At 32.2% G+C, this 24,337-nt stretch overlaps 3 protein-coding genes across 3 annotated transcripts in view; 2 read left to right on the top strand and 1 right to left on the bottom strand.

The window, feature by feature from the left end:
• The first annotated feature begins 1,256 nt into the window (after positions 1-1,256).
• On the top strand, positions 1,257-3,703 carry LOC126743746 (uncharacterized). The gene is made up of 2 exons (XM_050450962.1): positions 1,257-3,144; positions 3,204-3,703. The coding sequence occupies exon 1, from the start codon at positions 1,777-1,779 to the stop codon at positions 2,965-2,967; it is 1,191 nt and encodes a 396-aa protein (XP_050306919.1). The 5' UTR covers positions 1,257-1,776; the 3' UTR covers positions 2,968-3,144; positions 3,204-3,703.
• Positions 3,704-4,568: 865 nt separating this feature from the next.
• The window catches only part of LOC126743750 (protein commissureless 2 homolog), a 67,808-nt gene continuing 48,039 nt past the window's right edge, over positions 4,569-24,337 (bottom strand). The window contains exon 2 of the mRNA XM_050450969.1: positions 4,569-5,270. Coding sequence (XP_050306926.1) covers positions 4,990-5,270 — 281 coding nt within the window. The 3' untranslated portion in view covers positions 4,569-4,989. The remainder of the gene's footprint in view (positions 5,271-24,337) is intronic.
• Positions 20,457-22,654, top strand: LOC126743747 (piggyBac transposable element-derived protein 3-like). The gene is made up of 2 exons (XM_050450964.1): positions 20,457-20,568; positions 20,770-22,654. Exon 2 carries the CDS (start codon positions 21,526-21,528, stop codon positions 22,609-22,611), a length of 1,086 nt encoding a protein of 361 aa, XP_050306921.1. The 5' UTR covers positions 20,457-20,568; positions 20,770-21,525; the 3' UTR covers positions 22,612-22,654.

The following is a 24,337-nucleotide window of genomic DNA, read 5'->3' as shown; positions in this document are numbered from 1 at the left end:
TTAAAATCTAGATACATTTTGACAAGTTAACAAAACAAACGTAAATTATTTTTTCTAAATTAGTTATTATAATAAAATATATAATAATGACCCTAAATTATTTGTTCTACGTGACCTCCATTCATTTGTATACACATACGAGCCCTATTTATTAAAGAAAATCTAAGGCTTTGAAAAATATTTGGCGATCTGACGATCCCAAGGCAAGATTTGCTTTTTGTAGAAGGTTATGTGAAATGAATAATTGAAATATGGATTTTATAAGGGCGATTCTGTTTACTGACAAAGCCACGTTCACGAGAAACGGCAGGACAAATATCCATAACGCACACATATGGGCTAAAGAGAATCCTAGGGTCATAGTTGAGACACATCAAGTAAATTTTAAAGTCAATGTGCGGGCAGGTGTTGTGAATAACTTTTATTTAGGAGCTGCTGATTCATTTCTGTTGTTTCTACAAGAAATACTGCCCGATTTGCTTAATGATTTGTATCTAAATTTAAGACAAAATCTTTGGTTTAACTCGATGGTGCTCCGGCTCATTTTGCTATAGATGTTAAGAACTATTTACATCAAGTATTTTCTAATCGCTGGATTGGTCGGGGTCGAAATGCTCCTGTTCCGTGGTCCGACCTTACACCAAATATTTTTCAAAGCCTTAGATTTTCTTTAATAAAGAGGGCTCGTATGTGTATACAAATGAATGGAGGTTACGTCGAATAAATAATTTAGGGTCATTATTCTATGATTTTTATTATAATAAGTAATTTCGCATTAATTTAGAAAAAATAAGTTACGTTTATTTAGTTAACTTGATAAAATGTATCTCGATTTTAAAATTAAGATATCTAATAAACAGATTCTCAAAACGAAATTTACTAAGAATACTTTTTTTACAAGAAAAGATTGGATAATTCGAATTTTTTACTAGAACTTTATTATACAGGGCTACAAAAAGTTTTGGTATTTTAAACACATGAAAACCACAGGGGAAAAACGTGTTAAGTCAAGAAATTTGTGAAATCAAACTAATCAGAAAAAATGATAGGTTAAAAGGTATATTATCTATATACACGGCCATACAGGGGAATAACGTGACCAGTCACCAGTTTTAACAAGAATAAATATTGGTGTTCTAGGAAAGAACGTGTTAAGTCCACGCGGTACAATGAAAAAACGTGTTAAGTCACTTTTGTCGTTATCTTGCGCGTATATAAGTTAGTCGTTTGACAGTCGTTGTTTATATCTTCGGCAAGTAAGGTTAACGATACCCGCGTAAAAAAGGTTTTGTTTGTTATTGCTGTTAGTGAAAAACAATACAATGAACAATAATAATTTGAGTGATTGTGAAGATCATGAGACAAAGCCAGTAAGCACAAAAAAAGAGAAAATGTACAGGTCGGGTAAGAGATGCTACCAAGTTAATGAGGCTTCAGTTATATGTAACTGGTGATGCCTGTCAATGCCGACGATACAGATGTTTTGAAAAGATAACTGCAGATGAAAGAATGGACATTGTACGAAAGTTTAATCTAATAAAAAGTTGGAATGATCAAACAGCCTATTTAACTGATCTAATTTCTCTTTCTCCAGTGGCTCAGCGCCGACCTCGATTACCGGAAGATGAGAGTGTCCTGAGAACTTCAACGTTTTATTACAAGGTGCGTATAGTTCGTGAGAATGTAGCAGTTGAAGAGCGAGTTTGCAAGAATGCGTTTGTTTCTCTACATGGTTTAACAAGACGTAGAATAGAAACCATACAAAAAACTCTCTAGATGAGTGGAACTGCACCTATTGATAAACGCGGCAGACATTTGAATAGAAAACACAAACTAAGCGTTGAAACTAAAAACAAAATTTTAGAATACATTAAAAGTTTCAAGGCTAGATCAAGCCACTACAGTCTTAATAAAACTAAGAGAATTTATTTATCTGCCGAGCTAAATGTGAAAAAAATGTATGATATGTTTAAAGAAAAATTTCCTCAAGTTAAAGCTAGTTATGAAACTTACCGCTCCATATTTTGCAAGTTTAATATATCCTTTGGATATTCCCGTAGTGATACTTGTAGCTTCTGCGACCAATTAAAAGTACGGATTGATGCATGCCAAGAGGAAAAGGTCATTAAGGATTTGATGTTTCAACAAAAACAACATCTAGCGAAAGCCGAGGTATTCTACGCACGTAAAAAGCAGGCCAGGTTGAGGAGTCGAACAAAGGCAGACACAGAAGCAATATGCATAGATTTCGGAAGAAATTTGCCCATGCCGAATTTATCCACGAATGATGTGTACTACAGCCGGCAGTTATCATTATTTTCATTTATTGTACACAAACTCTCAAATTCTGAAGTATTCTTCTATGCTTATCCTGAGACAGTAGGAAAAAAGGGTGCGAACGAAGTCTGCTTATTTTTATTTGATTATATTACCTTGAAGTTACCTGCTGAAGTTAGAAATTTACAGATATTCTGTGATTCGTGCTCCGGACAGAATAAGAACTTTGCAGTGTTCAAATTTTTACATTACTTAGTTCATCATCGTTCCAAGCTTGAGTCCACTGAAGTCACATTCTCCATTCGAAGTTACTCCTACATGGAATGTGATAAGGATATGGGGACCTTAAACGGAAAGTTTCGGGCAGAAGTACCAAATGACTGGTGTAAACACATAGAAACCACTCGTTTAACGCCCGCACCATTTCTTGTTGAAAAAGTTGATTGTTATATGATTAGAAATTGGACAGATTTTCTATCTGCAATGTATATGAAAAAATGTCCTTTCGCCACATGTCCAATCCGGCAATTAAAAACTACCAAGGAACATCCTTGCTTAGTTTTTTATCGAAATACTTACAATGGTCTTTGGAACTCGTCAGTTATTGTACCTCCAAGAAAAAAGAGAATCACGGGTCCGCCGCTACCCGACGGTCAGTTTTACCACCCACCAGTCGCAACTTTTGGATAGTAGGCTCGTTTTGAGTTTTGCAACAATTTAATTATCAGTGATTTTTTTTATACAGATGATACACCTATACCTTTGGAAAAATACAAGAACCTGCAGAAGTTAAAAAAATTTTGCACCCCAGAGAGTCAGCTTTTTTATTCTAATTTAAAACACAAGTAGAGACAACTCCTTGGCTTGGTGAGTTATGGTTGATTGTCACTAAATTACATGCCTAATTAATACTTTGTTTTTTACAGCTTTTTTCAGTTCATCCCATAAGAACCGAACGCAGAAGAGAAGTTTTATTTTTTTCTATTATAACAAGCATTCTTTAATAAATACCTACATATAAATAAAATAATACATTATACTTTATATTTGGTAAATAAACAACAGAGTATAAATAATTATTTAAGCAAAATTTAAATATAAATTAATCAATCGCCACTGACTTAGCAGTTTGTTTCTTTCATTGTATAAGTATATACAATGAAAGAACGTGCTAAGTCAGTGACATAACACCTTTTTCCCCGGTATTCGGAGTTGTATGAAACTTCGACACATTGTGGTAAAGTACCAGTTTGATATTATATTACAAAATGTCATTGAGGACATAGAGCAAGGTCATAGCTTCAATATGATGGCAAATAAATAACCATTTTGCAAGCTGTGTAATTATCGTAGCGTTTCTAACCTTAAAATTCGTTTCCTGTCAAAAAATAGAAAACTGACTTGGCACGTTTTTCCCCTGTGGTCTTCACATGCAATATACCGCAGGTGGCGCCCTCTGCAAGGTATAGCGAACCCGTGAACGGATTTCAATTTCTCGTTCCAAAAAACCCCCTCACAACAAATTTTAATTTAATATCATGAAACACTTGACTTACTTAAAAAAAAAACGATTTTGTATTTCTCATTTTGACGCCCTGTATATTGAATCCCGAGCGCCCAATTAAAAAATTGCATAACGAAAGTCGCATTATATTGGTCCACCCTATATGTGGCGGACGGATTGGCCTCCTTTTTCCAGGCAGCCTGTATGCTCCTTTCACCCTATAATATCATTATTCTTGTTAAGTTCATTTTTAGCTGTATAAGAAATTTCATTTACTTTTTATGCTTTCGCTTTTAGTTTACCAGTGGAGTCAGAGCTAAGCCATTGTTTTAAACATACCATACGTATTATTATTATTTTACTCGCATTATAGCTATTAACAAAATTAAAATTTAAAAAAAAAATAAATTCGTAGTATCGAATTTTAATTCATGTTTCTAATATTTTTATTCAACAGAGGAAGCGTTGTATCTCATTACCATTCTTAATTAAAAAAGTAGTGCAATATTAAATAATAATCGTACTATAAAATGCAGTAAACTTGTTTTGAAACCACGGACAAATCATACATTTCCTGTTGCTGCTTATTTCATAGAATATTTAAAAAAAGTTCTATATGCTCCTTTTTGTTAGTTTATGGCTTCAGTCATATTTTGTGTAAACACTTGTCTATAAATGACTTATTAATATTTTAACCAATAAAATTAGGCCAATCTTTGAATAAAGTAATTAAAAAATAATTTTCACTATACCTACATTGTAATAAGCATTATAAAAAAAACTCAACTTTTATTTTATATGATTTATTCAATGTCAGGTTCTACAATAGATTTTTATCAAGGTATTTTTATTTTAAAGCTTATTTATACGTCATTTTATTACATATTATCTTATTGCTAACACAGCCATTTTTAATACAACAAAATATAAGTAAAATAATAAAACAGTACTCATGTATAGTTTAGGGAGTATAAATTACTTGATTTACACATATGTATACAGACCACCATGAACAAGACAAATATAGTAACTAACGAGCGCACCAAACGTGTTCTCATTGACATTATTAACTTAAATACTCCATAATTGCCTGCCTATTGCACCTTCTGGTTAAATAACTACTATTTCTTTGTGTTATCATCTATCATCTGCCCTCATCACCCTTTAGGAACACTTTTGTCAGTACTCGTCAAAAAAAATACTTAAGTTCAACAAGGTTTCGTACTGCTACTCTGTCCCTCGCTATTCCCTCTGCTGTTATACAGGCCAAATAAATTGAACACTGATAAACTGCTGGTTTCGCTAACAGGGGTGGTATTTGGATCTGTAGTAGTTTTAGGTTTTTGCGAGGGTTCGCAAATGTTTTTTACTGTTTTTAACTGTTCTAGGGCTTCTTCGTATGTGGGTAGACCGGAGGCTATAGTGTAAGATGGCAGATCTGCTTCTGGCTGGCCCGATTCTACGTTAGAAGCATTTCTTGCTTCAATATCTGAAAAAAAATAAGTTTTTGAATATGTTTTTGGTAATACATATAGTTTTCTCTTATTTTTAAATATATGACCTCAAATAAATTATTAAAGGGAGAATTGTAGTATGTTTATTTTCCATATAAAGGGTGTTATAGAATAAGATGCTGATTCTGAAGGGTGTTTGTCTAAAATAAGAGTTGTTATACTGTAATGTATAACATTCTGTTTTTACATATGTTTATAAAATAAATATATTTTTTTACTAATAAATTGACCATAAATAAAAAAAATTTAAGCGATAATCGCATGTCGAACGAAAAAAAAATTAAAATATCATATTTGCCCTAAAATGAATAGGGATAATAAAAATGGTTTTTATTTTACGGAAAAACAGTGACGTGCATAATTTTTTTTTTTTAATATTTAGTTTTCGTTTTATACGGACGCCACGGGTTAAACTTTAAAAAAATCTCCTACATCAAAAAATGGCTGTTGATACTCAGAGGATGTGTGCTAAATTTTATAAACATATCTAGAAAGTTAATAAAGTTATGATGAAGAAATGATTTTTTTCTTAAGATTTTAACACCCTGTTGAGCTAAAGTTAAGCGGCTTAAGACAGAGCCGCCGAGAAAAAAACCAGACCCTTATACAAACATCTCAAGCAACACATCATATCATTACCTATGAAATATGTTTATTAAACTATAGAATAAACATATACCATATACTATTATGTTTACAAAAGAAGAAAATTTCGGCATAAAAAAATTGACACGGGATTTACATATCTCGTTTTTAAACTCCATTATTGCACCTCAAATATTTGATTAAATTCTTCTGAAAAATCAGTGTTTTTGTCCATATTATCCAATCTAAAAACGCTGTTTTTAAACTAGATATTTATATATAAGACTATAACAAATTTAAATAAAGAGTGTTATTTAAATTAAATATTGAATATATATTTTCTGTAAAAACATTGTTTTTCACCAAAACAACTTTTACTTAGAAATACCTTAGAAATTCTTTTTAAAAATTACCGTTTTTCCTCTATAAAATATAGCGTGAGACTATTGGGAACGATAAGGATCTTTTCTAATATGAATAATGTATATTTGCTGATATCTCGCAGTGACCAAAATATTATGAACATGTTTTATTTAGTCAATAACTGACTACATTACAAGCTTGATCCAAAATTATTTTATTATAAATATGAATAAAGAATAAAGTAGTTTAAAATATGTAAAAAAAAGTGGCATTGGGTATATTCACCATTAACCATAATTTATTTTGGTTATGTGTCAAAGATAAAAATTTCAGTCTAACAAACAATGTAAATAGCAGATGGCAACATAGTTGTGATAGGACTGTTAGGTAAAAATCAGGAGTTTTAACGTCTAAAATAAATTATTTCTGCCATTTGTTATAACTAGGTAATGAGTTGTGTTTTTGATTTGTTTAACTTATATTTAAATTAGTTTTAATAAATGTAAATACGAGGTCAGAATGCCATTAATCTTTTTATTTTATCTATTTAATATTTAAAGTTAATGATATTTACATCGTATTTGTATCCGATTTTAAAAGGATTTTTTCGTAAAAAATACGCAAAAGAATGTTAATATCATATTTTAATTTTTTTGAATTTTAAACTTATTATCCTCATAGAAATACATGTAGATTTAGTTTCTTTCAGATTGTCAAGTATCTCTAAGACCTCGACAAGCATCAGTTATAACAAGATATTACTAAAATTAAGTAAACTCATCTTCAAGTTTACTGGTGTGTTATTTTAAAATTGTGTAAATATAAAACTGATCGGTGACCAAAGATTAGATAAACCACTTGACCATCTTCACCGCCCAGGTGGAGCTATTGTTTAAATTAATAGAAAAAAGTATTAATTGGCTTTTTGTGTTAAGTAATCACGGTTTCTAGGTCTAGGATTAAAGAACAGGATGTGTTTCTTAAAGGATATGTAGCAAGATGAAGGTTATCGTACGTTAAATCTGCAGCTACAGAGGACAATAATAATACGTTTTTTACCGAATTCTCATTAGGTACTTACAACATATTCTAGATTATATTTATTTAATTTATTTTCAAGGTACTGATAGTTTTCTGAAAAAAAACACACCAATAAAGTTCTTGTAACATTTAAAAAAGTGACAAACCAGTTTTTCAACACCGGTAATAATCGATTACAGGAATGCGATAAACAAAAGGTGGAAATTTTGCCCAAAAACCAATGAAAGACCTTGACGGTAAGATTTGTCTTCTGATCTTTTAATTCGTGATGCGTGTAGTCGAATTATTTTCGGTTCGAATACGAAACTATATCAAAAGTATTATATAATCAAAGTGATTACTTGCTCAAATGTACAACCGTGAAAAAAAAACAATGCGGTTTCGGTTTTTAAGTTCTAATTAAGGATAATATAAGAATCATTGTATAAATTATCGATTATCAAAATACGTTTAAGTTGTTTGAGACTGACATAAAACAGTGAAAATCACATGCTAACTTTCTAAATAGGTCAAATTATTATCTTTTAAATACCTGAAAGTATCAAATTGATTGTTTTCTAAATATTTACAAATATACGCCTTTTTTTAAATGAAATAAATAACGCACAAAGAAAAACGTTGGTGTTGTACTAAGAACCATACTGGAAAAACTGTTTAGAATGGTCAAAAGGGTTATAAAACCAAGGAACAAAAAACAACATTTGATGATATGGAACATCTTTTTGGCGAAACTAAGAGGTGAGCAGCACATTCTTATATCCATGCAAAGACATTACATTTGTTTATGGAATCAGGTCATACGCTAGAATCATTTATGTGTGCAGTGCTTTAGTTTGACTTTAAAGACATTCAGGGACACGAAAAAAAAATGTAATAAAACAATTTCTGCAGCTGTAAGATGCAACTCTGAAACCAAATTAAACTGGCTTTTGCAGTCAAAGTCTTCAAGAAGATTATTTCAGAGCTTAAGTATTATCGTGTAGCAAAAGTTTTTTTTGTTTAGGATTATTCTTTGACCCATATCATATTCTGTTAGAGCAGGACTTATTTGCAGCTATATAAAAGATTCCATTTTTATCGCTCGATGTTTGACAACAGGGCTTGACTAAGGCAAGAATGATACAGCTCAGTCAGTAGTGACATATTACTATGGAGCGCTACACGATTGAACAACGCGTAGAACTCGTTGAAACTTATTACCAAAATCAGTGGTCAGTTCACCAAACGTTTTGTGTACAGCGTTTAATTCATGGTATTCACGATCATCCTGCAGAGTGAACAGTTCGTCGTCTAATAACGAAATTCGAAACAACCGAATCGGAGGTAGACCAAGCAAGGCCTATACATTATCGGAACACAAGATCACTAGAAAATATTGCTGCAGTCTGGGAAAGTGTTCCTCAGAACCCAAGACAGTCCATTCCGCGCAAGAACTTGGACTTTCTCAGACATCAACTTGGCGAATTCTGTATTTTGATTTGGGTCTTCACATGTACAAAGAGCAATTGACTTAAGAACTGGAACCTTGTGACCATATACCTGCATTTGGGCAAAAAATCATCTTTTATGACGAGTCCTTTTTTTGGTTAACACGTTCGCTGCCAACTCGGTTTATAAGACCAAAAATTTATTAGTTTTATTCGCCACTATGGTTTATAAAACTGAGAAGAATATTTGCCACGTTCGCTAACGCGATCTATAGCACCAAGCACAATATTTAATATTCCTATGACAACTGTTTTATTTTATATTGGTTTAGGGCTAAGGATAGACCAAGTTAACGCCCGAGTATAGCTGGAACATATAAGCCTTTTTAAAATATGACAAACTCGAAATGATCTTATTATTTTGCATATTTGATTTCTAGATATGGAAGATTAGAGAAACAATAATATTTTACTTCATATATTGTTTTTTTTTTTAATAATCTGAAACAAAAACCAGTAGTTTATAATAAAAAAAATTTATCTATGGATTTAAAAATCTATGAACTTTATTGAATCATTCCAAGCAGAAAAACGATTCACCATCACAGCCTTTACAATAAAAACGTACTCCAGTGAGTTTTCGTGCTTCGTTTCATTCTTTTTTGGTTATAAGTTTTTTATAGCATTTACTGTAAGGTCTTCGTTTTTTTATTGTCACTTTTGTTTATTCATGCTTTCGGCGTTTTCTTTTTTGAAGTAATCTCTGCATCTGGTTTTTCTCAAGGATCCTGGCTTCATATAACTCATATTTGACAGCTTCTCGAAACTGAAGTAAGGGAACTGTGACATCCACACATTCCTTTCTCCAGATTTAAGTTTTTGTTTACCAGATCTTTTGGAAGGCCTCGTCTGTTTTTACCCAATGTCCCTATCAAATACGTTTTCCTATATATCAATGTTTCAAGTTGTAGGTATAGCCTTCTTTGCTGCACAACTTAAATACTTTGATTCCATACTTATGGCGTTTGTTTTTTTTTGTATTGACGCATTATCAATCTGCCCCTAAATGGAATAAAAGATTCATCAATGCAACAAGTTTTGTAAGGTTTATATGATGATTTAAAATTTTTAACTATTTTGTTAATCGAAGGTTAAATCTTGTGGAGCCTATAATTTTCTGGATTATTCTGCTTATCTGCAAAGTGCCATATGCTTAGTAACAGCTCAAATCTCATACGTGTCATAACTTTGAGAGCCATAGATTTTTTATACAAATCTTCTCGGCTTTAGTAGGCTTGTATATTAGGCATTTTTACAATAACCATATAGGAAAGCAAGCCAAAAACTTTCTTGGTTTTCATTTTTGTTTTTGGGTAATCAGTTATGTAACCTAGATTTGCTTCTTACATTTGCCTCATTTGTAATAACTTGCGTGGCCTAAAGATTCGTTAAGTCAGCAATGAATTGGAAAAAAATATTATCAACCAGTAAAAAATAGAACAATTTAAGAGGTTCTTCGCACAAAAGCTGATAGGGTTCAGTACCAGTTTGTTTTGTATAATAAAACTAATTGTCTACCTACTGGAATTCCATATACTATTATCAGCTATCAAGTACTCCATATCATATTATCAGCTAAATCGCTTTCTGCATCTGTGTTTTGTGTAGGCACGGAGGCAGCACTACTTCCTGGCAATGGAGAATTTGTGCCAGAATTAGCAGATAAATAGGAAGCCGGTGGAATTTATATCGGAACTTCCAGATGATTCATTATCAGTGGGTTCATAGTTTCTATCTGCGATACTATCTAAGAAAATTAACCTATTAATAAAAATTATATTAATTAAAATAATGTATAAGACCTTCGCAGTCCAGTTAATTTCAGAAGTTAACTCAGTTTAGGTCGACTAACTCAAATTTAAAACATGTTTTAGATATCATAATAGTGTTGTAAACAAATCAAAAAAATTAAAGATAGGTATAAAACAGGCGCTAGTGACATAATAGCAAATTTTTCTTGGCAATGAACGTGTTAAACGGTTTTGTTAATAAGCAAAATTGGGACGCCAGATATTGGGAGACAAAAACCCACGGGACAATCATCAGGTTCCATGCACTCTATAAAAGTTACTGGTGCGCATTTTGATCCAGCGGATCGTGATCGTGTCTGATAAAATATATTTAACTATTTCTGCCGAGGCATATTGATGGCTTGTGATTATAGGGCAAATAATTATTCCTATTTTATAGTAAGTTTCTTTCAATGCTAAATTTATTGGATACTAGGAGAGAGGCGCATAATAACTTTTGTTTTGCATGATATGAGGTATGTCAAATAACCAGACTGCCCCTCTAATGACAAAATAAAAGTCTGTGCAAAGTTGGTGCCACAAAACCTGACTCCTGACCGAAGGATCTTGCGTCAAGAGGTCTAGTCAGATTTTCTTGAAAAGTTGGAAGAAAATCCCAGACTAATAAAAAACTTTATAACTTGCGAAGAAACCTGGATTTTTCAATACGATGTTCACAAGGCGGCAATCGATGCATTGATGAAGATGCTTGAATCGCCCAGAATAAAAAAAACAAGCATGTCCAAATCAAAATTCAAGGTAATCTAGATGGTTTTTTTCGACATTAACGGTATCGTGATGACTGAATGGGTTCCAGAGGGTTAAACTGTTAACCAGACTTACTATTCGTCAATTTTGGCGACAATGCGAGAACGAGTTCGTAAGAAACGGCCCGAGTTATGGAACTGGTGGATTTTGGACAACGCACTTGCCTATAACGCGCTATCTGTGAAGCGGTATTTCGCCGATAAACGCACTCCAGTGCTCGAACACACACCAGACTCGCCAGCTTTGGAAGCGTGCGAGTTTTTTTTGTTTCAAAAGATAAAATCTGCTTCGAAAGGGACCAGATTTGAATCGATGAAAGCAGTAAAGCAAAAAACGGCAAAGCTCCTAAAGGCCCTTGCCAAACAAGACTTCCGGCACTGCTTCGATCAATGTAAAAAACGTATAGAAAGGTGTGTGGTAAAGGGTGAAGAGTATATTGAAGAACAGCATTCGAATGTAGAATAATTTTTATAATAAAACAATTTTTTCGTAACCAGCCTCATTATTTAATAACCAGACCTTGTATTTTTGATTCTCGCTTTGATTGGGTAGGAGCACGAACTTAAATATACCTGGACTGCTAATGCATATGGCCACTATACCCAAAAATGACCACTGCCTGGTGGCCGCCATTTTTATAGTAGTTGTGTCCTTTTGATGTTGGTCACTCTGAACATTTTTAGTGTTGCCAACAAAAAATATATTAAATAACGGTAATGAAGTTGACGACGCTGACGTTTGACGTGTGAGTATAGCGGATTGCCTAGTTTTTGGCGATTTGTAAACGACGATTGGATATCGTCTGGAACAGGCAATGTATCTTTCCCCTTATTTAATGCCTGAATAAAGTATCACCATCTTTATTTAAAGGTATTTGGAATTATTGTGAATTGTCGGTGTGTGTTGTTTATGATAGAATTATATGTAGAGTTGTTGACAGAATAATATATTTTTACTATATAAACCGTTGCTAATTCCAAACTCTCATAAAATCATCTATATTTTGATTTTTATAGATGGTTGTACCTATTAATGTGGAAACACTGTACATGGAAGGAAAGTAAAACTCGTAATAGTAAAAATAGAAAGAAAATAAAAGTGTTTTTAAGTGAATTGGTTAAGTAAATACAAGCAAAAATTTAAATGAATATCAGCATTTACATGGTATTAGGATTTATAAGATTCAAGATTATCAGAAGAAAAAAACAAATATTTTAAAATGCATGCATCTATTCCAAGTTGATTAAAACTTTGTCTCATTTTTGGTGACGACTACTTTCTTTCATGAATTTTAACGAAATTCTTAAAGAAGTACCAGAAAAATCACAGACCTAACGCAACTATCTTAAATTGTTACCTATACGTAACTTTTTATTTTGTATTTTTGTAAACATAACCTCTCAAAAACTTTAATTGTTTCGTTTCCCTACAGTTGGCACAACTAAAATTTGTCAGAGTGACCAACATCGAATGGACACAATCACGCAAAATGGCGGCCCCCTAGTAGGGGTCATTTACTTTTCATTGAATTGTCTAGGTTTATTTATAAGTTCGTGGGTAGGAGTTAGTGGAGGCCGTTTCACTTCTTCATTTGTAATATCTTTACGTTCATCACACTGTGGTCCTTGTTTTGTCGTGGGCTTTTCCACGACCTGTTTTCTGGGTTGTTTCTTACTCTCCTTAATAAAACACTGTTTTTAATGCAATTACACATTTTAATTACGATGTGATAATAATTTATATAAAGAGCAAGGGTGCAACGTGCACACACGACTTGAGTAAGAATTAAAAAGGTGACTTCTGACACGAATGACAAACAGACCCAGTAAGTGTCGGGGTTATTAAAATTATAGTGTACTTAAATACCTTGGTGTACTAATTTGCTCTTCGCAGAGTCTTATGCAAATCAAATTATGATTTAAATTGAAAGTAAAAGAATAAGTAAAGTCTAAACAGTCCTAATGAATCTATTACAAGAATGCTTGGTCGTGGAAATGATTTAATCCCAAGTTACAAATTTTCTTGTTCAGTAGAAAAGTATCTGCCTCTCTAGTATTTTGCTTGGCAGTTTTATACCGAGTGACACTGAAAAAAGGGAACACTTAATAACTTTTTACTTTTTAAGATAAGCAAGTGAAATTTGATAAATCGATAGAGTAGTTATAAGGGCACGTTGTGACATTCTATTGTTTTCCATTTCTTCCGGTTTAACAGGGAGTAACACTAACTTTCTTATTTTAAACGGAACACTTGCTATGTTTTTACGTATTTCGATAAAAAAAAATATTCTGAAAACAATGATACTGTATTTGCTACTTTTTGTCTTATACTCATAGAAAAAACCTTTTTTTTTTCTTTTAAAATAGTGTGCCATGAATGCGTTAAAAGTTTGAATTTTTAATCAAGTAATCAGGAAATAGTTTTTATTGCATTTTATGACTTAAATCATTTACACGCCTATTTAAAACGTTTGAACAATTAATTTTGGCATTTACTTTATTTTTTTAAATAGCACATTATTAGGAACAACCAAGGTACCCGGGGGTAATAAGGCCCACCTAAGAAATTATAATTAATGTCTACGAGAGAAATTTACTTTTTCAAAACTTTTATTATTATAAAAAATAGATAAGGGTATAAACAATATAATGGTAATGTTTGAACACAAAATAATCATACTTATAAGTCGAGACGCGAACATTAAAAAAATTGTCTTCTGGGCCTTAAAGCCTGCAAGTGCATATAATAAGGCCCATATATTTAAATGAACAAAAAACAAGTCAAACGATTAAACAACAAAAAAAATACAAAAATAAAAAGGAAATATTAAAATAATGATATCCAAACATAAATATCAAAAATATCCTTTTGGGACTTAATATCTGCATTGACATATAATAGGATTTGAATGAGAAATAAAAAAAAATAACAGTTTAACAAAATACTGAGAGAATAAAAAATAAATGTTACACACTAAAAAAGCAGTATCAAAGATAGGTAAAATATGGTATTAAGTATAAATCTAATACTTAAAGCATATAGCCTGGACACAAAAAATGTTCAGTATCGTCCTCAGTCAAACCAACACAATCCTCATGGACCCAAAAACCACAAGAAGCACATCGTCTCATATCTGCTACATAGCCTTCGTAGCAAATCACACAGTGCCATTCCTCGTTATGTTCTGATGCAATGGAAGACACAGATTCAGATGGCGATTTAGCGGTATTCGGTAAGGCAGGAACGGGATCAAGTTGAGACTCGACCTCCTTTAAAAATACGCATCGCTTGACTTCAACTGCTTTGTAATTTATAGCTTTACGTCTTGGAGCAGATTTTTTTTTCACTAGATCTGGTGTTGGTAAAACTTCCGCGAAGGAATTATTCAAAGGGATTAATTTTTTAGGCAATTCACTTAAAGGCAGGTACTCATCTGAGTCATATTCCGAATCATCGGCGGCGGCGGTCGTCTAGTAAGATCTCTCAGTTACAAGACTTGGAGCAAATGCTTCAATGGGAAGAACAACCTTATCATAAGGGCATATCCCCGTAGCTCGAAAGCCGCTTGTAATATTTCCAATGGACATTGCTTTCTGCCATGTAGGTGTAAAAACTTCAGAAAATCTTTCCCTGTTTAAATCACGTGTAGGATGTTTATCCCAGTACATTAATAATTTATCGTCCCAATAAGCTTCAAATGCTCGAAATATAGATTTGTCCATCGACTGAAGCTCATGGGTGGTGTTATCATAACTTTTGAGCCAGTCGGTAAGCCATCTGAGTAGGTTGGCTTCATTCTCTTGGCCTTAAAAAGAATGACAGGCGGTATGGCATGTCCGAGAGCATTAGCGCAAGCAACAATAGTTGCGTTTTCGGCGTGTTCATGAGAAATGAAATGCACTCGTTTTGCTCCTTTGGCTGCTAGAACGTTTTGTTGGTGGTGAAGAGTCAAGCGACAACCCTTCTCGTCCATATTATAAATTTTTGGTTCTTTATTTTTTAACTGAGTGCACTCCAACAAACCTCCTAGTTTTTTAAATGATCTTCTACGATAAAACGAACTAATTTTTGGGCTCTTGCTGGATTCATGAATTGAGATTGACGTTTTGATATTCTTGGATGATTTTTTAGAAAAGTCCTTATCCACTTTCTACCAGCGAGACGTTTTTCCTGATTGAAGCAATGCTTAATTTTCTTTTGCTCAACATACCTGAACACAGACCTTCTTAATGCTTTTGGTGTAAGCGGAAAAACTTTTTTCGGCTAGCCGAATTATTTTATTCTCGAGATCAGTCTCTACATTATCGGTTAAAATTGTTTTTCTACCTAGTTTTCTCTTCACGCTTTGTGATTTAATGTGGTTTCTAAGTGTTCTTCTGGGTATTCCGCATTTTTGTTCCACCCAGCGCTGAGATTTTCCCTCGTTAATATAATTTAATGCCTCTCTCATCATCTCTTCATCCCAATTTGCCCTTATCTCTCTGCCTTTTTTACCCATCTTCTGTAAAAGAATAAATAAATTCAATGAATACATGTATTCATGGCGGCAGAAAATAAAGCTCAGGCCTTTTTTCAATGCTTTGCAGAAAATAAGGTCCGGGCCTTATAACCTGTAGCACAATAAAATTTATTTTGAGGTTATGAAACAACAAACAAACCCAACATAAAATGAAACGCTGCATAAAATGAAACTATCAGATACGTAGATTATCATGCATATATAATGAAAAATCTACGTATTATTAAAACAATTTAATTTGCTAACTTACCGGTCGAAATTCTTATAAAATATAGCACAGCGAAACGTGACACCATAGAACAAGCCAGGAGGCTCATAATGCCTCATAACCATAGAACAGAATTACATTTCCGGCCACAGTAATACCAAATATTATTAACAGATGACGATATAAATATTTTAGGTGTAGGGACTTGTATCGCCCTCTCACTCACTCCGAGAGTGGAGTGGAGGCTGTCAATTGTCAGGAGGTATTCGATCCATTATGGCGGATGAGGTTGCACCTGAGTCGTGACAGAGACTGGTTGTAAAAGTCGTTGACTTCCACGTGTCTAAGCTATGTAGCTGTTTTCTTGTACGATTGGTACAATAAAGTATTGTTACCCGTCAACGAGTGTATTATTTTGGTGTTTAAGAGTATAGGATCTCTCGTCTGGTGACTACAAAACCTACATAGGCGCTTTTCATCGGGCAAACCAGCATTGGGCTTTAATATCTGGTGGCCCTTATTACCCCCGGTTACCTCACTTTTAAAATGCGGTTTCTTTTTTCCAATGATATGATTATTTTTTAAATCGCTTAAGAAATAAGCCCATAAAAAGAAAAAACTAAGTCACAAAAATGAACGAATTTAATAATTAAGGTCAATAAAAATTGCACAGATTTATTCAATGACAAGAAGCTTTGTAATGACACGCCCGCCTATTTTTTTTCAACTGACATAACATATTATATTTTGTCAAACGACATATTAGTATTTAAGAATAAAAGAACAAATTTTTCAATGCAATATTTTTTTAATAACTTAAACTACATATATAATTTAAGATTTACCTAACATAACATAGGTACAGACAAACGGTAAACAAACAGAAAAAATATTAGGTTTATAAATTATTCTAATTTAAAACTTTTTACATGTATTGTTGAAAATAATCATCTTCTTGTCTAATAAAAGTACGTATGCGCGGGAATATAGCGCAATTCAAATATTTTAAATATTAGCAAATTTATTTAAATAACAAATAATAATTGCGCTTGACAAGATGTCATGTATTATGTCAATTGAAAAATAATTGAAGAACGCGTTAAAACGCAACCTCCTATTCAAGAAATCAAAGGCTTCTATGCCATTTTTATTAATTAAATGCGTTTATTTATGTGACTTAGTTTTTTTCTCCTTATAGTCTTATTTATCAACCGATTTAGAAGATAATCATACTAAATTATTGGGAAAAGGAAACCGTATTTCAAAAGTGGTTGTTCTCAATAATGTGATTTAAAAAAAAATAAATTAAATACCAAAATTCATGGTTTGGACATTTTAAATAGGCGTGTGTTTGCAATGAAAACTATTTTTCTTTGATTACTTGATTAAAAATTTAACGCATTAATGGCACACTATTTTAAAATTTAAAAAAAATATGATTTTTTCTATAAGAATATAAACCAAAAAAAAGCAAATACAATATCATCGTTTTCAGAATATTATTTTTTATCGAAATACGTAATAATATACCAAGTGTCTCATTTAAAATAAGAAAGTTAGTGTCACTTCCAGTTAAACTGAAAGTGATAAAAAAACTGAATATGACAAAATCTTCTCTTATAATAATTCCATTGATATACCAAATTTCATTTATTTATCATAAAGAGTAAAATAATTATTAAGTGTTCCCTTTTTCCTATGTTACCCGGTATATTAAGAGAGTTTTTAGTATCTTATGTATGTTTATGTTATTAACAGTTTAAAATTGTTTGCTGAAATAGTTTGACATTTTTGTTAAGACTAGTTAGTTTCTAGGTTAGATTTCTATTCTGAATGGATGAACCCTTATATGAATAAATATTTAATGAGTCTAAACCTATCAATTGTAAAGTCTTTTCGCACTCTATACTAATGATTCTAATAATGGCTCAGTTCAGTATGATTTAGTATGATACCACTTTTAGGACCAACAAAATAAATCAATATTAAACACCCACACAAGGTTACTTTTTATGTCGATAACCCATTTATTGCGGAAACCACTCTGATCTGGGCCAGACATCTTATCTTTGTTGTCATTTCCTACTCCACATAATGTTAAAATACTAAGCAAACAATCTTAATGCATAAATATTAACAAAGGTCTTGTAAAGTAACATCAATAAAAAATTGACAAACTGAAGTATTTGTATTAGTGTCACTGCACCAGTCATTTCAGAAATAATAATTATTATTATTGTAATTAAGATTATTAAATGTTGCACACGTTTTATGGTTTAATTGTGTCTCAATAATCTTTTTATAAGGGGGGTATTATATAGAGTTGTGTTTTGAACTATCCAAGGCAAGCCTTAATTAACCCGATTTGAATGGTGTTAAGTTTTTAAGTAATAATTAATTAACCAATTAGATTTAATAAAACACCAAAACAGATTTCAGTCTGTGGGACGTTGGCATATTTTCATTAATAAATAATTGTTATTTTTAGTTACGATTGTGGCGCTCCTGCACTTATATATGACACGCATATTTAAAATCTACCTGCAGTACAACATTAAGCAAGTTTTTTTTCATCTAAATACGTATCAAAGGCCATCGACTAATCTGTGTATCGCAGTACGATCAAATAAAATTATAAATTATAATGAATATCATAAATATATGTATATCAGTGTCTTATATCCTGCATTATAAGGAAGTCGTAATGAGAAACAAAAAAAAACGGTTTTAACGGCAGTTGATGAAAAGAATACTAATAGATTGATAAACGTGTACGTGGGATATAAATTATCGGTCTTATAATCAACAAATTAAAAGAGATATACAAGCCACAAACAATTGGCCGAATTAATGGCAACCAAAATGATATTATAAGAAATAGAACTCTATAGAATCCCAAAGAAATGTAGATATGTTCTCTATGTCTAATCAACGGCAAGGATTACAATTAAAGAAGCACAATAGGGTCAAAAAGAAAATGTGCCTGGAAAACCGCTTGAGTATTATGGCCTTGAAAAAGAATCTACAGGCAAACGGCACGGATATTGAGTATCGTTTTTGTTTAATTTGAAGCATAACTATGTATATAATTGTAATTCTAACTTACTGTAATATTTAATGCAATTTATCTATGCAAAAGATGAGCAAATAATACCAATAACTTTAGATGAGATCGCGTACATGTCGAATTGTTTTTATTATTAATTTTTTTTTTAAGTTGTCTTGGGTATCTCATGGAGCAAACTTACAATATAAGATCATTTTTTTTACATAGGTTTAAGGCATACATAATGAATATAATTTTTTGTAAATGAATACTTTAGCATTAAAATCGCAAATTTTAATATAAGGTCTATGTTCACAGGTTTTTTGAAGTTCAAAAGTTTGATTTGGAAACGTGGCTGTCGGATGAATATAATGTGCATATATTTAGAATTTCTGATTACCAATTTATTGATCAGGATAGGGGAAGTAGAGGTGGAGTTGTCGCTGTTTATTTTAATTCTCCGGAAATACTTTCATTTTAATTGACTGTAACACACTCTTTAGAGTTTATTGTTTTTCAACTAAAAATCAAAAATAAATCTTATGGTTTCTGTATGTTTTATTATCCACCAAATACCAATTTTAATGCTCTAATTCATGATTTCGAGATTATTTTTTCATTTGTTTTTCCTCGCGTGCATCATGTAATATGTATGGGTGACTTTTGAGTTAATTTGTTAAATGGACTATATAACCTTCGTTAATCCACGTATCATCAAGAGAAAAAACTTTCTTTTGCTCCCTGCGGTACTGCTTGATACTTCTTAAGTATTTTTGTCTCCAGCAAACAATTTCGCCGCTCTCCAGTAAAAGTGCTTTGCTATTATTTCCCAGGCAAAATCCATATTCTTTAAAATTTTTCATAAAAGTTTTCTACTTATCAACGGAATACTGTCATCTCGGCCAATCGGCTCCATCAAAATTTTGTCTAAGGTGGATATTTCCTCTTTAAAATAAAAAGAGTGAACTTTTCTTCGAATTATACATTTAGTATTTTCATTAAGGACTTTTGTTGGTCGTCCTGGCTTTTTTTACCCGCAAAAATTTGAAAATGGTGGACTTTCCGATTCCAGTCATTCGAGAACATCTTTCAACAATTTCTTGAATAATAGAATTAGGGTAATCGTGTTTTATGCAATCATGTACATTTAAAATAATAACTTTTTCACTCAGTGATAGTGGAGAATTATTAGAACATCTTTTCGTTGGATTAAAAATATTAAATTAGTATTTAATCTCTTTCAAAACCTCCTGGGACCTAGCGTCCATTTAAATGGACATGTCAGTTTTATGTTTCCAGTTTCGTTAATTTATTATTTAAGCAGCTTAGACCTTGCATCCACTACGTTGGACACTTCGGTGCTGCCGCCCAGTCCGATTCGATCGACTTTAATTGTGCACATGTGCTGGGAATCAGTTGTTTGTTTTCTGTTGTGATGGCGGCTGCACGTGGTTCTCGTTATGATGGTATGTAGTCTATTTTTTAACGTTTTGTAATGATTTTTGTAAAAGTTTTTATTTGCAAATGTTTAATAGACATATTTAAATAACATTACAATAATAAAAAAATTATTAGTTTTGTATTACCCTAAGTTATTCGCGTCTATTTAAATGGACATTGGATCTATCTCATGCACATTTTAAATTAACTCATAAAATTTATTTTAGAAATTTTTGGCAATCAAAGAGTGCTTCGGCCAGGGGAAGATGACGAAAAATTGGAGCAAATATTAAAAATCATTGGAAATGATGACTCTGACATTGTCTGATGATGAAGAAGAAATTCAAACTATGGATAATTTAATGGGGAGAGAAGAAGAAATAATTAATGAAGAACTAGTAAGCAGCTGTGAGGAGGAAGAAGATAGAATTCCTCTTAGTGTCCTGAGAGAAAACTTAAAAATGGCCAAGCAATCTGTGGATCCTTTAAAGCGAAAGTCTTGGAGAAGAGATGATACTTTTGCACCTCCAAATTTTGAAGGCCTCTCTAGTGATTGCAGCGCAGAACTCTGGTATGATTGGACTGCAAAATCGTATTTAGCCATGTACTTTGAAGATGAGTTATTCCAAAAAGTGTGTGATTGCACAAATGCAAGGTACGTTGAACTTAAACGAGTATCTCTTAAGTTGACTCTTAATGAGATTAAACATTTTTTTGGAATAGTTTGTTTGATGTCCTGTCTAAAATATCCTAAAATCAGAATGTACTGGGCAAAAACCACTAAAGTTTCAGCTATTGCAGATACAATGACTCGAGATACATTTTTTGCTATAAGAAGTAACCTTAAAATCGTCACTGATGGCAGCATCGCTGAAGAGGCACGCAGGTCTGACAAATTTTGAAAAGTACGTCCTATTATAAAAGCAGTATGGCAGGGGTGTTTGCAGCTACCTAGAGAGAAAGTGGTTGCTGTAGATGAACAGATGATCCCATTTACAGAGACTTGTAAAATGAAGCAGTTCGTTAGAGGAAAGCCAAATCCAGAGGGCTTGAAAAATTTTGTTGTTGCTGCCCCTGATGGTCTTGTCGTAGAATTATATCAAGGAAAAGATACTTTTCCAGATGATTCTGTAAAACGACTTGGTGTTGGACCTTCTGCTGTTGTTCGCCTTGGAAGGACATTATTTCCTGGAAGTCATGTGTACTGCGATAGATATTTCACGACAATACCACTTATTGAATATCTTTATCAACAAGAGAAATATTGTACTGGAACCATTATAAAATCTCGTGTACCAGCGGCAGCAAATTTAACTTTGGAAAAAATGACATGTAAAGGCAGCTCGGAACAAATTGTAAGACAAGATGGAGAAATAGCAGTTGTACAATGGTATGATCTGAAATGTACTGGTATGATGTACTGGTATGATCAACCTAGCGAGTGTAAAAGGTGGTCTAAGAAAGACTCTAAATACATTCATGTTAAAAGACCTTGCGTTGTTGCTAAATACAACGATTGTATGGGAGGAATAGACTTGATAGACCGAATGATTAGCTATTATAGAATTCGAGCCAGATCAAAAAAATGGACTGTAAGGGTCATTTTCCATTTCTTTGATCTAGCAATGGCTAACTCATGGTTTTTTTATCGAAGAGATACAAAAATATTTAAAATTCCTCCACGCAAAATACAACAATATTTAGATTTGAAAATCGAAATTGCCACTCAACTTTTGACAAATACACCCAACCCACAAAGTGAATCCCAAGAAAACATCCGAGGTGTAGGTACTAGAAGAAATCCTGAGGGAAATATCTTTGTCAATTCACCGTCATCGTTATTAGGCACTGAAAGAAAACGGAAACAACACTTTCCAGAAATCGCCACAGACTTAAAAAATTCAGTTAGATGTAAAAATGACTCTTATGCCAAAAAAAACAAGTTTTTTTGTGATACATGCAACACATTTTTGTGCATCACTGGCAACAGAAACTGTTTCATATGGAGTTCCATAGCAAATAAATTTAAGTTTACATTTATTTTCTGCGTTTTCATAGGTTTAGACTGAAATGTTATTGAAAAAAAAAAGTATATATTAGGAATTTTTGTTTCGGTTAAAACCCAATGTCCATTTTAATGGACGTCATGTATCTGTCAAAGTATGAAAAAAAAATTAAAAAAGTTATTGGTAAACAATGTTTATTTATGTATTTTTTATTATATTTAAAAGCCTCATAACCCTAACTTAACAAAAACATGTCCGGGTCCCAGGAGGATAAAGGCATTTAATCCATGAAAATTAAATTAATAAATATTATGAGTTCATCATAGGCATAGGTCTATGATGAACGACCACGAAATTTAGCCAAACAGAACGGAATTCCCCAGTAATAGTACATTTCTTAAATAGAGTATAATTAATTAATTTTATTTATTTTATTTAGAGTATAATAATTTTAATTTTGTTATAAATCTGTTTTTCAGATTCTGTTTTTGTAACAGATAAATTAGTTGGTGACTCGGGAATTGTGTCATTGGATGGTGTGTCAGATCTTTGCTTGATTTATTGTTACGTGAAGATAGAAAAGGTTGCTGTAAAACCTAAATTTGTAACTTATAGAAATTTTAATAATTTTACAATAAATAACTTGGCAAAATATAGATAACAAAGTTTCAATTTTCAACCAATATCTCTGTACATTGTTTGATAAGCATGCTCCGTTCAAAGTGTCAAGAATGACTAAACCTAGGACACCCTGGCTGATACCTAATATTAAAGTTTTTATGAAGTAGAGACATAGGGCACTTCAAGAGTTCAAAGTATCTAAAACTATAAAGGAGTGGGAGAATTATTAAAGGCTGAGAAATTTTACACTATCGCCAATAAGACGTGAAAAAAAAGAAGTACCTAAATAAAGTATGTAATGAAAAAAATATTAAAAAAACTTGGTGTCCATGTTTAGATTTGACTGAAAGAAATCGGATTCAGAAGGTACTAAATACTTGCTCACGTATAATATTTGGTTTAAGTAAATATCACTATATTACTTATACTTTTAAGGAGTTCAACTGCTTGAGTATGGATAAACGTAGATATTTTTATAAACACAACATTGTTGAGTTTGTAAAACATATTTAATGTTTTACGAAACACCTCCTTTCCAGTGTGTTAAATAAATATGTTTCTCATGTCAACTTTCATTCTCGAGTCTTACGATTTTCAAACAGGATAACACTACCTCAGCATCAGAGAGCAATGTTTCAAAGATCATTTACTTATAATGCCATAAAACTTTATAGCTCTTTACCAGCGGAAATAATAACAATTGTTAATGAAACAAAATTTAAATTCAATTTTAAAAGATACTTGCTAAATATATGAACCTTAATAATCAATTTGTTTGTACGCATTTTTTTTAATCTGTTATAGTGTAAGTAATTCTTTTTTAGTTTAAGTTTAGTTTTAGTTGGTTTATCTGAATAAACAGGGTTCAGTACTAGTAGTTCACTTCTAGTACAGTAGCTTCTTTAAAGCTAGACTGCGCCTTGTTTTTCAGAACTTTTGGAGATTAAAATTATTGTATACCCTTTGTAATAAAAAAAATTTATTATTATTTTATTAAAATATGGGGTGCTTTGTTATCTAATAGTAGTTTGAAGAGATCGAGCGTCGAAGTACATATCGAGTTAACATTTTCGTATCAGAGTAGTTTGTGTTAATGGTATATACTGCACGCACAAATTCTATATCTGATATAATCATATCTATCAGGTGCAATGGTAATTACCCGTGT

Source organism: Anthonomus grandis, chromosome 13 (assembly GCF_022605725.1).
Source record: "Anthonomus grandis grandis chromosome 13, icAntGran1.3, whole genome shotgun sequence".
NCBI lineage: Eukaryota > Metazoa > Arthropoda > Insecta > Coleoptera > Curculionidae > Anthonomus > Anthonomus grandis.
The sequence above is the reverse complement of the archived record's forward strand: the minus strand, read 5'-3'. Positions and strand labels throughout refer to the sequence as shown.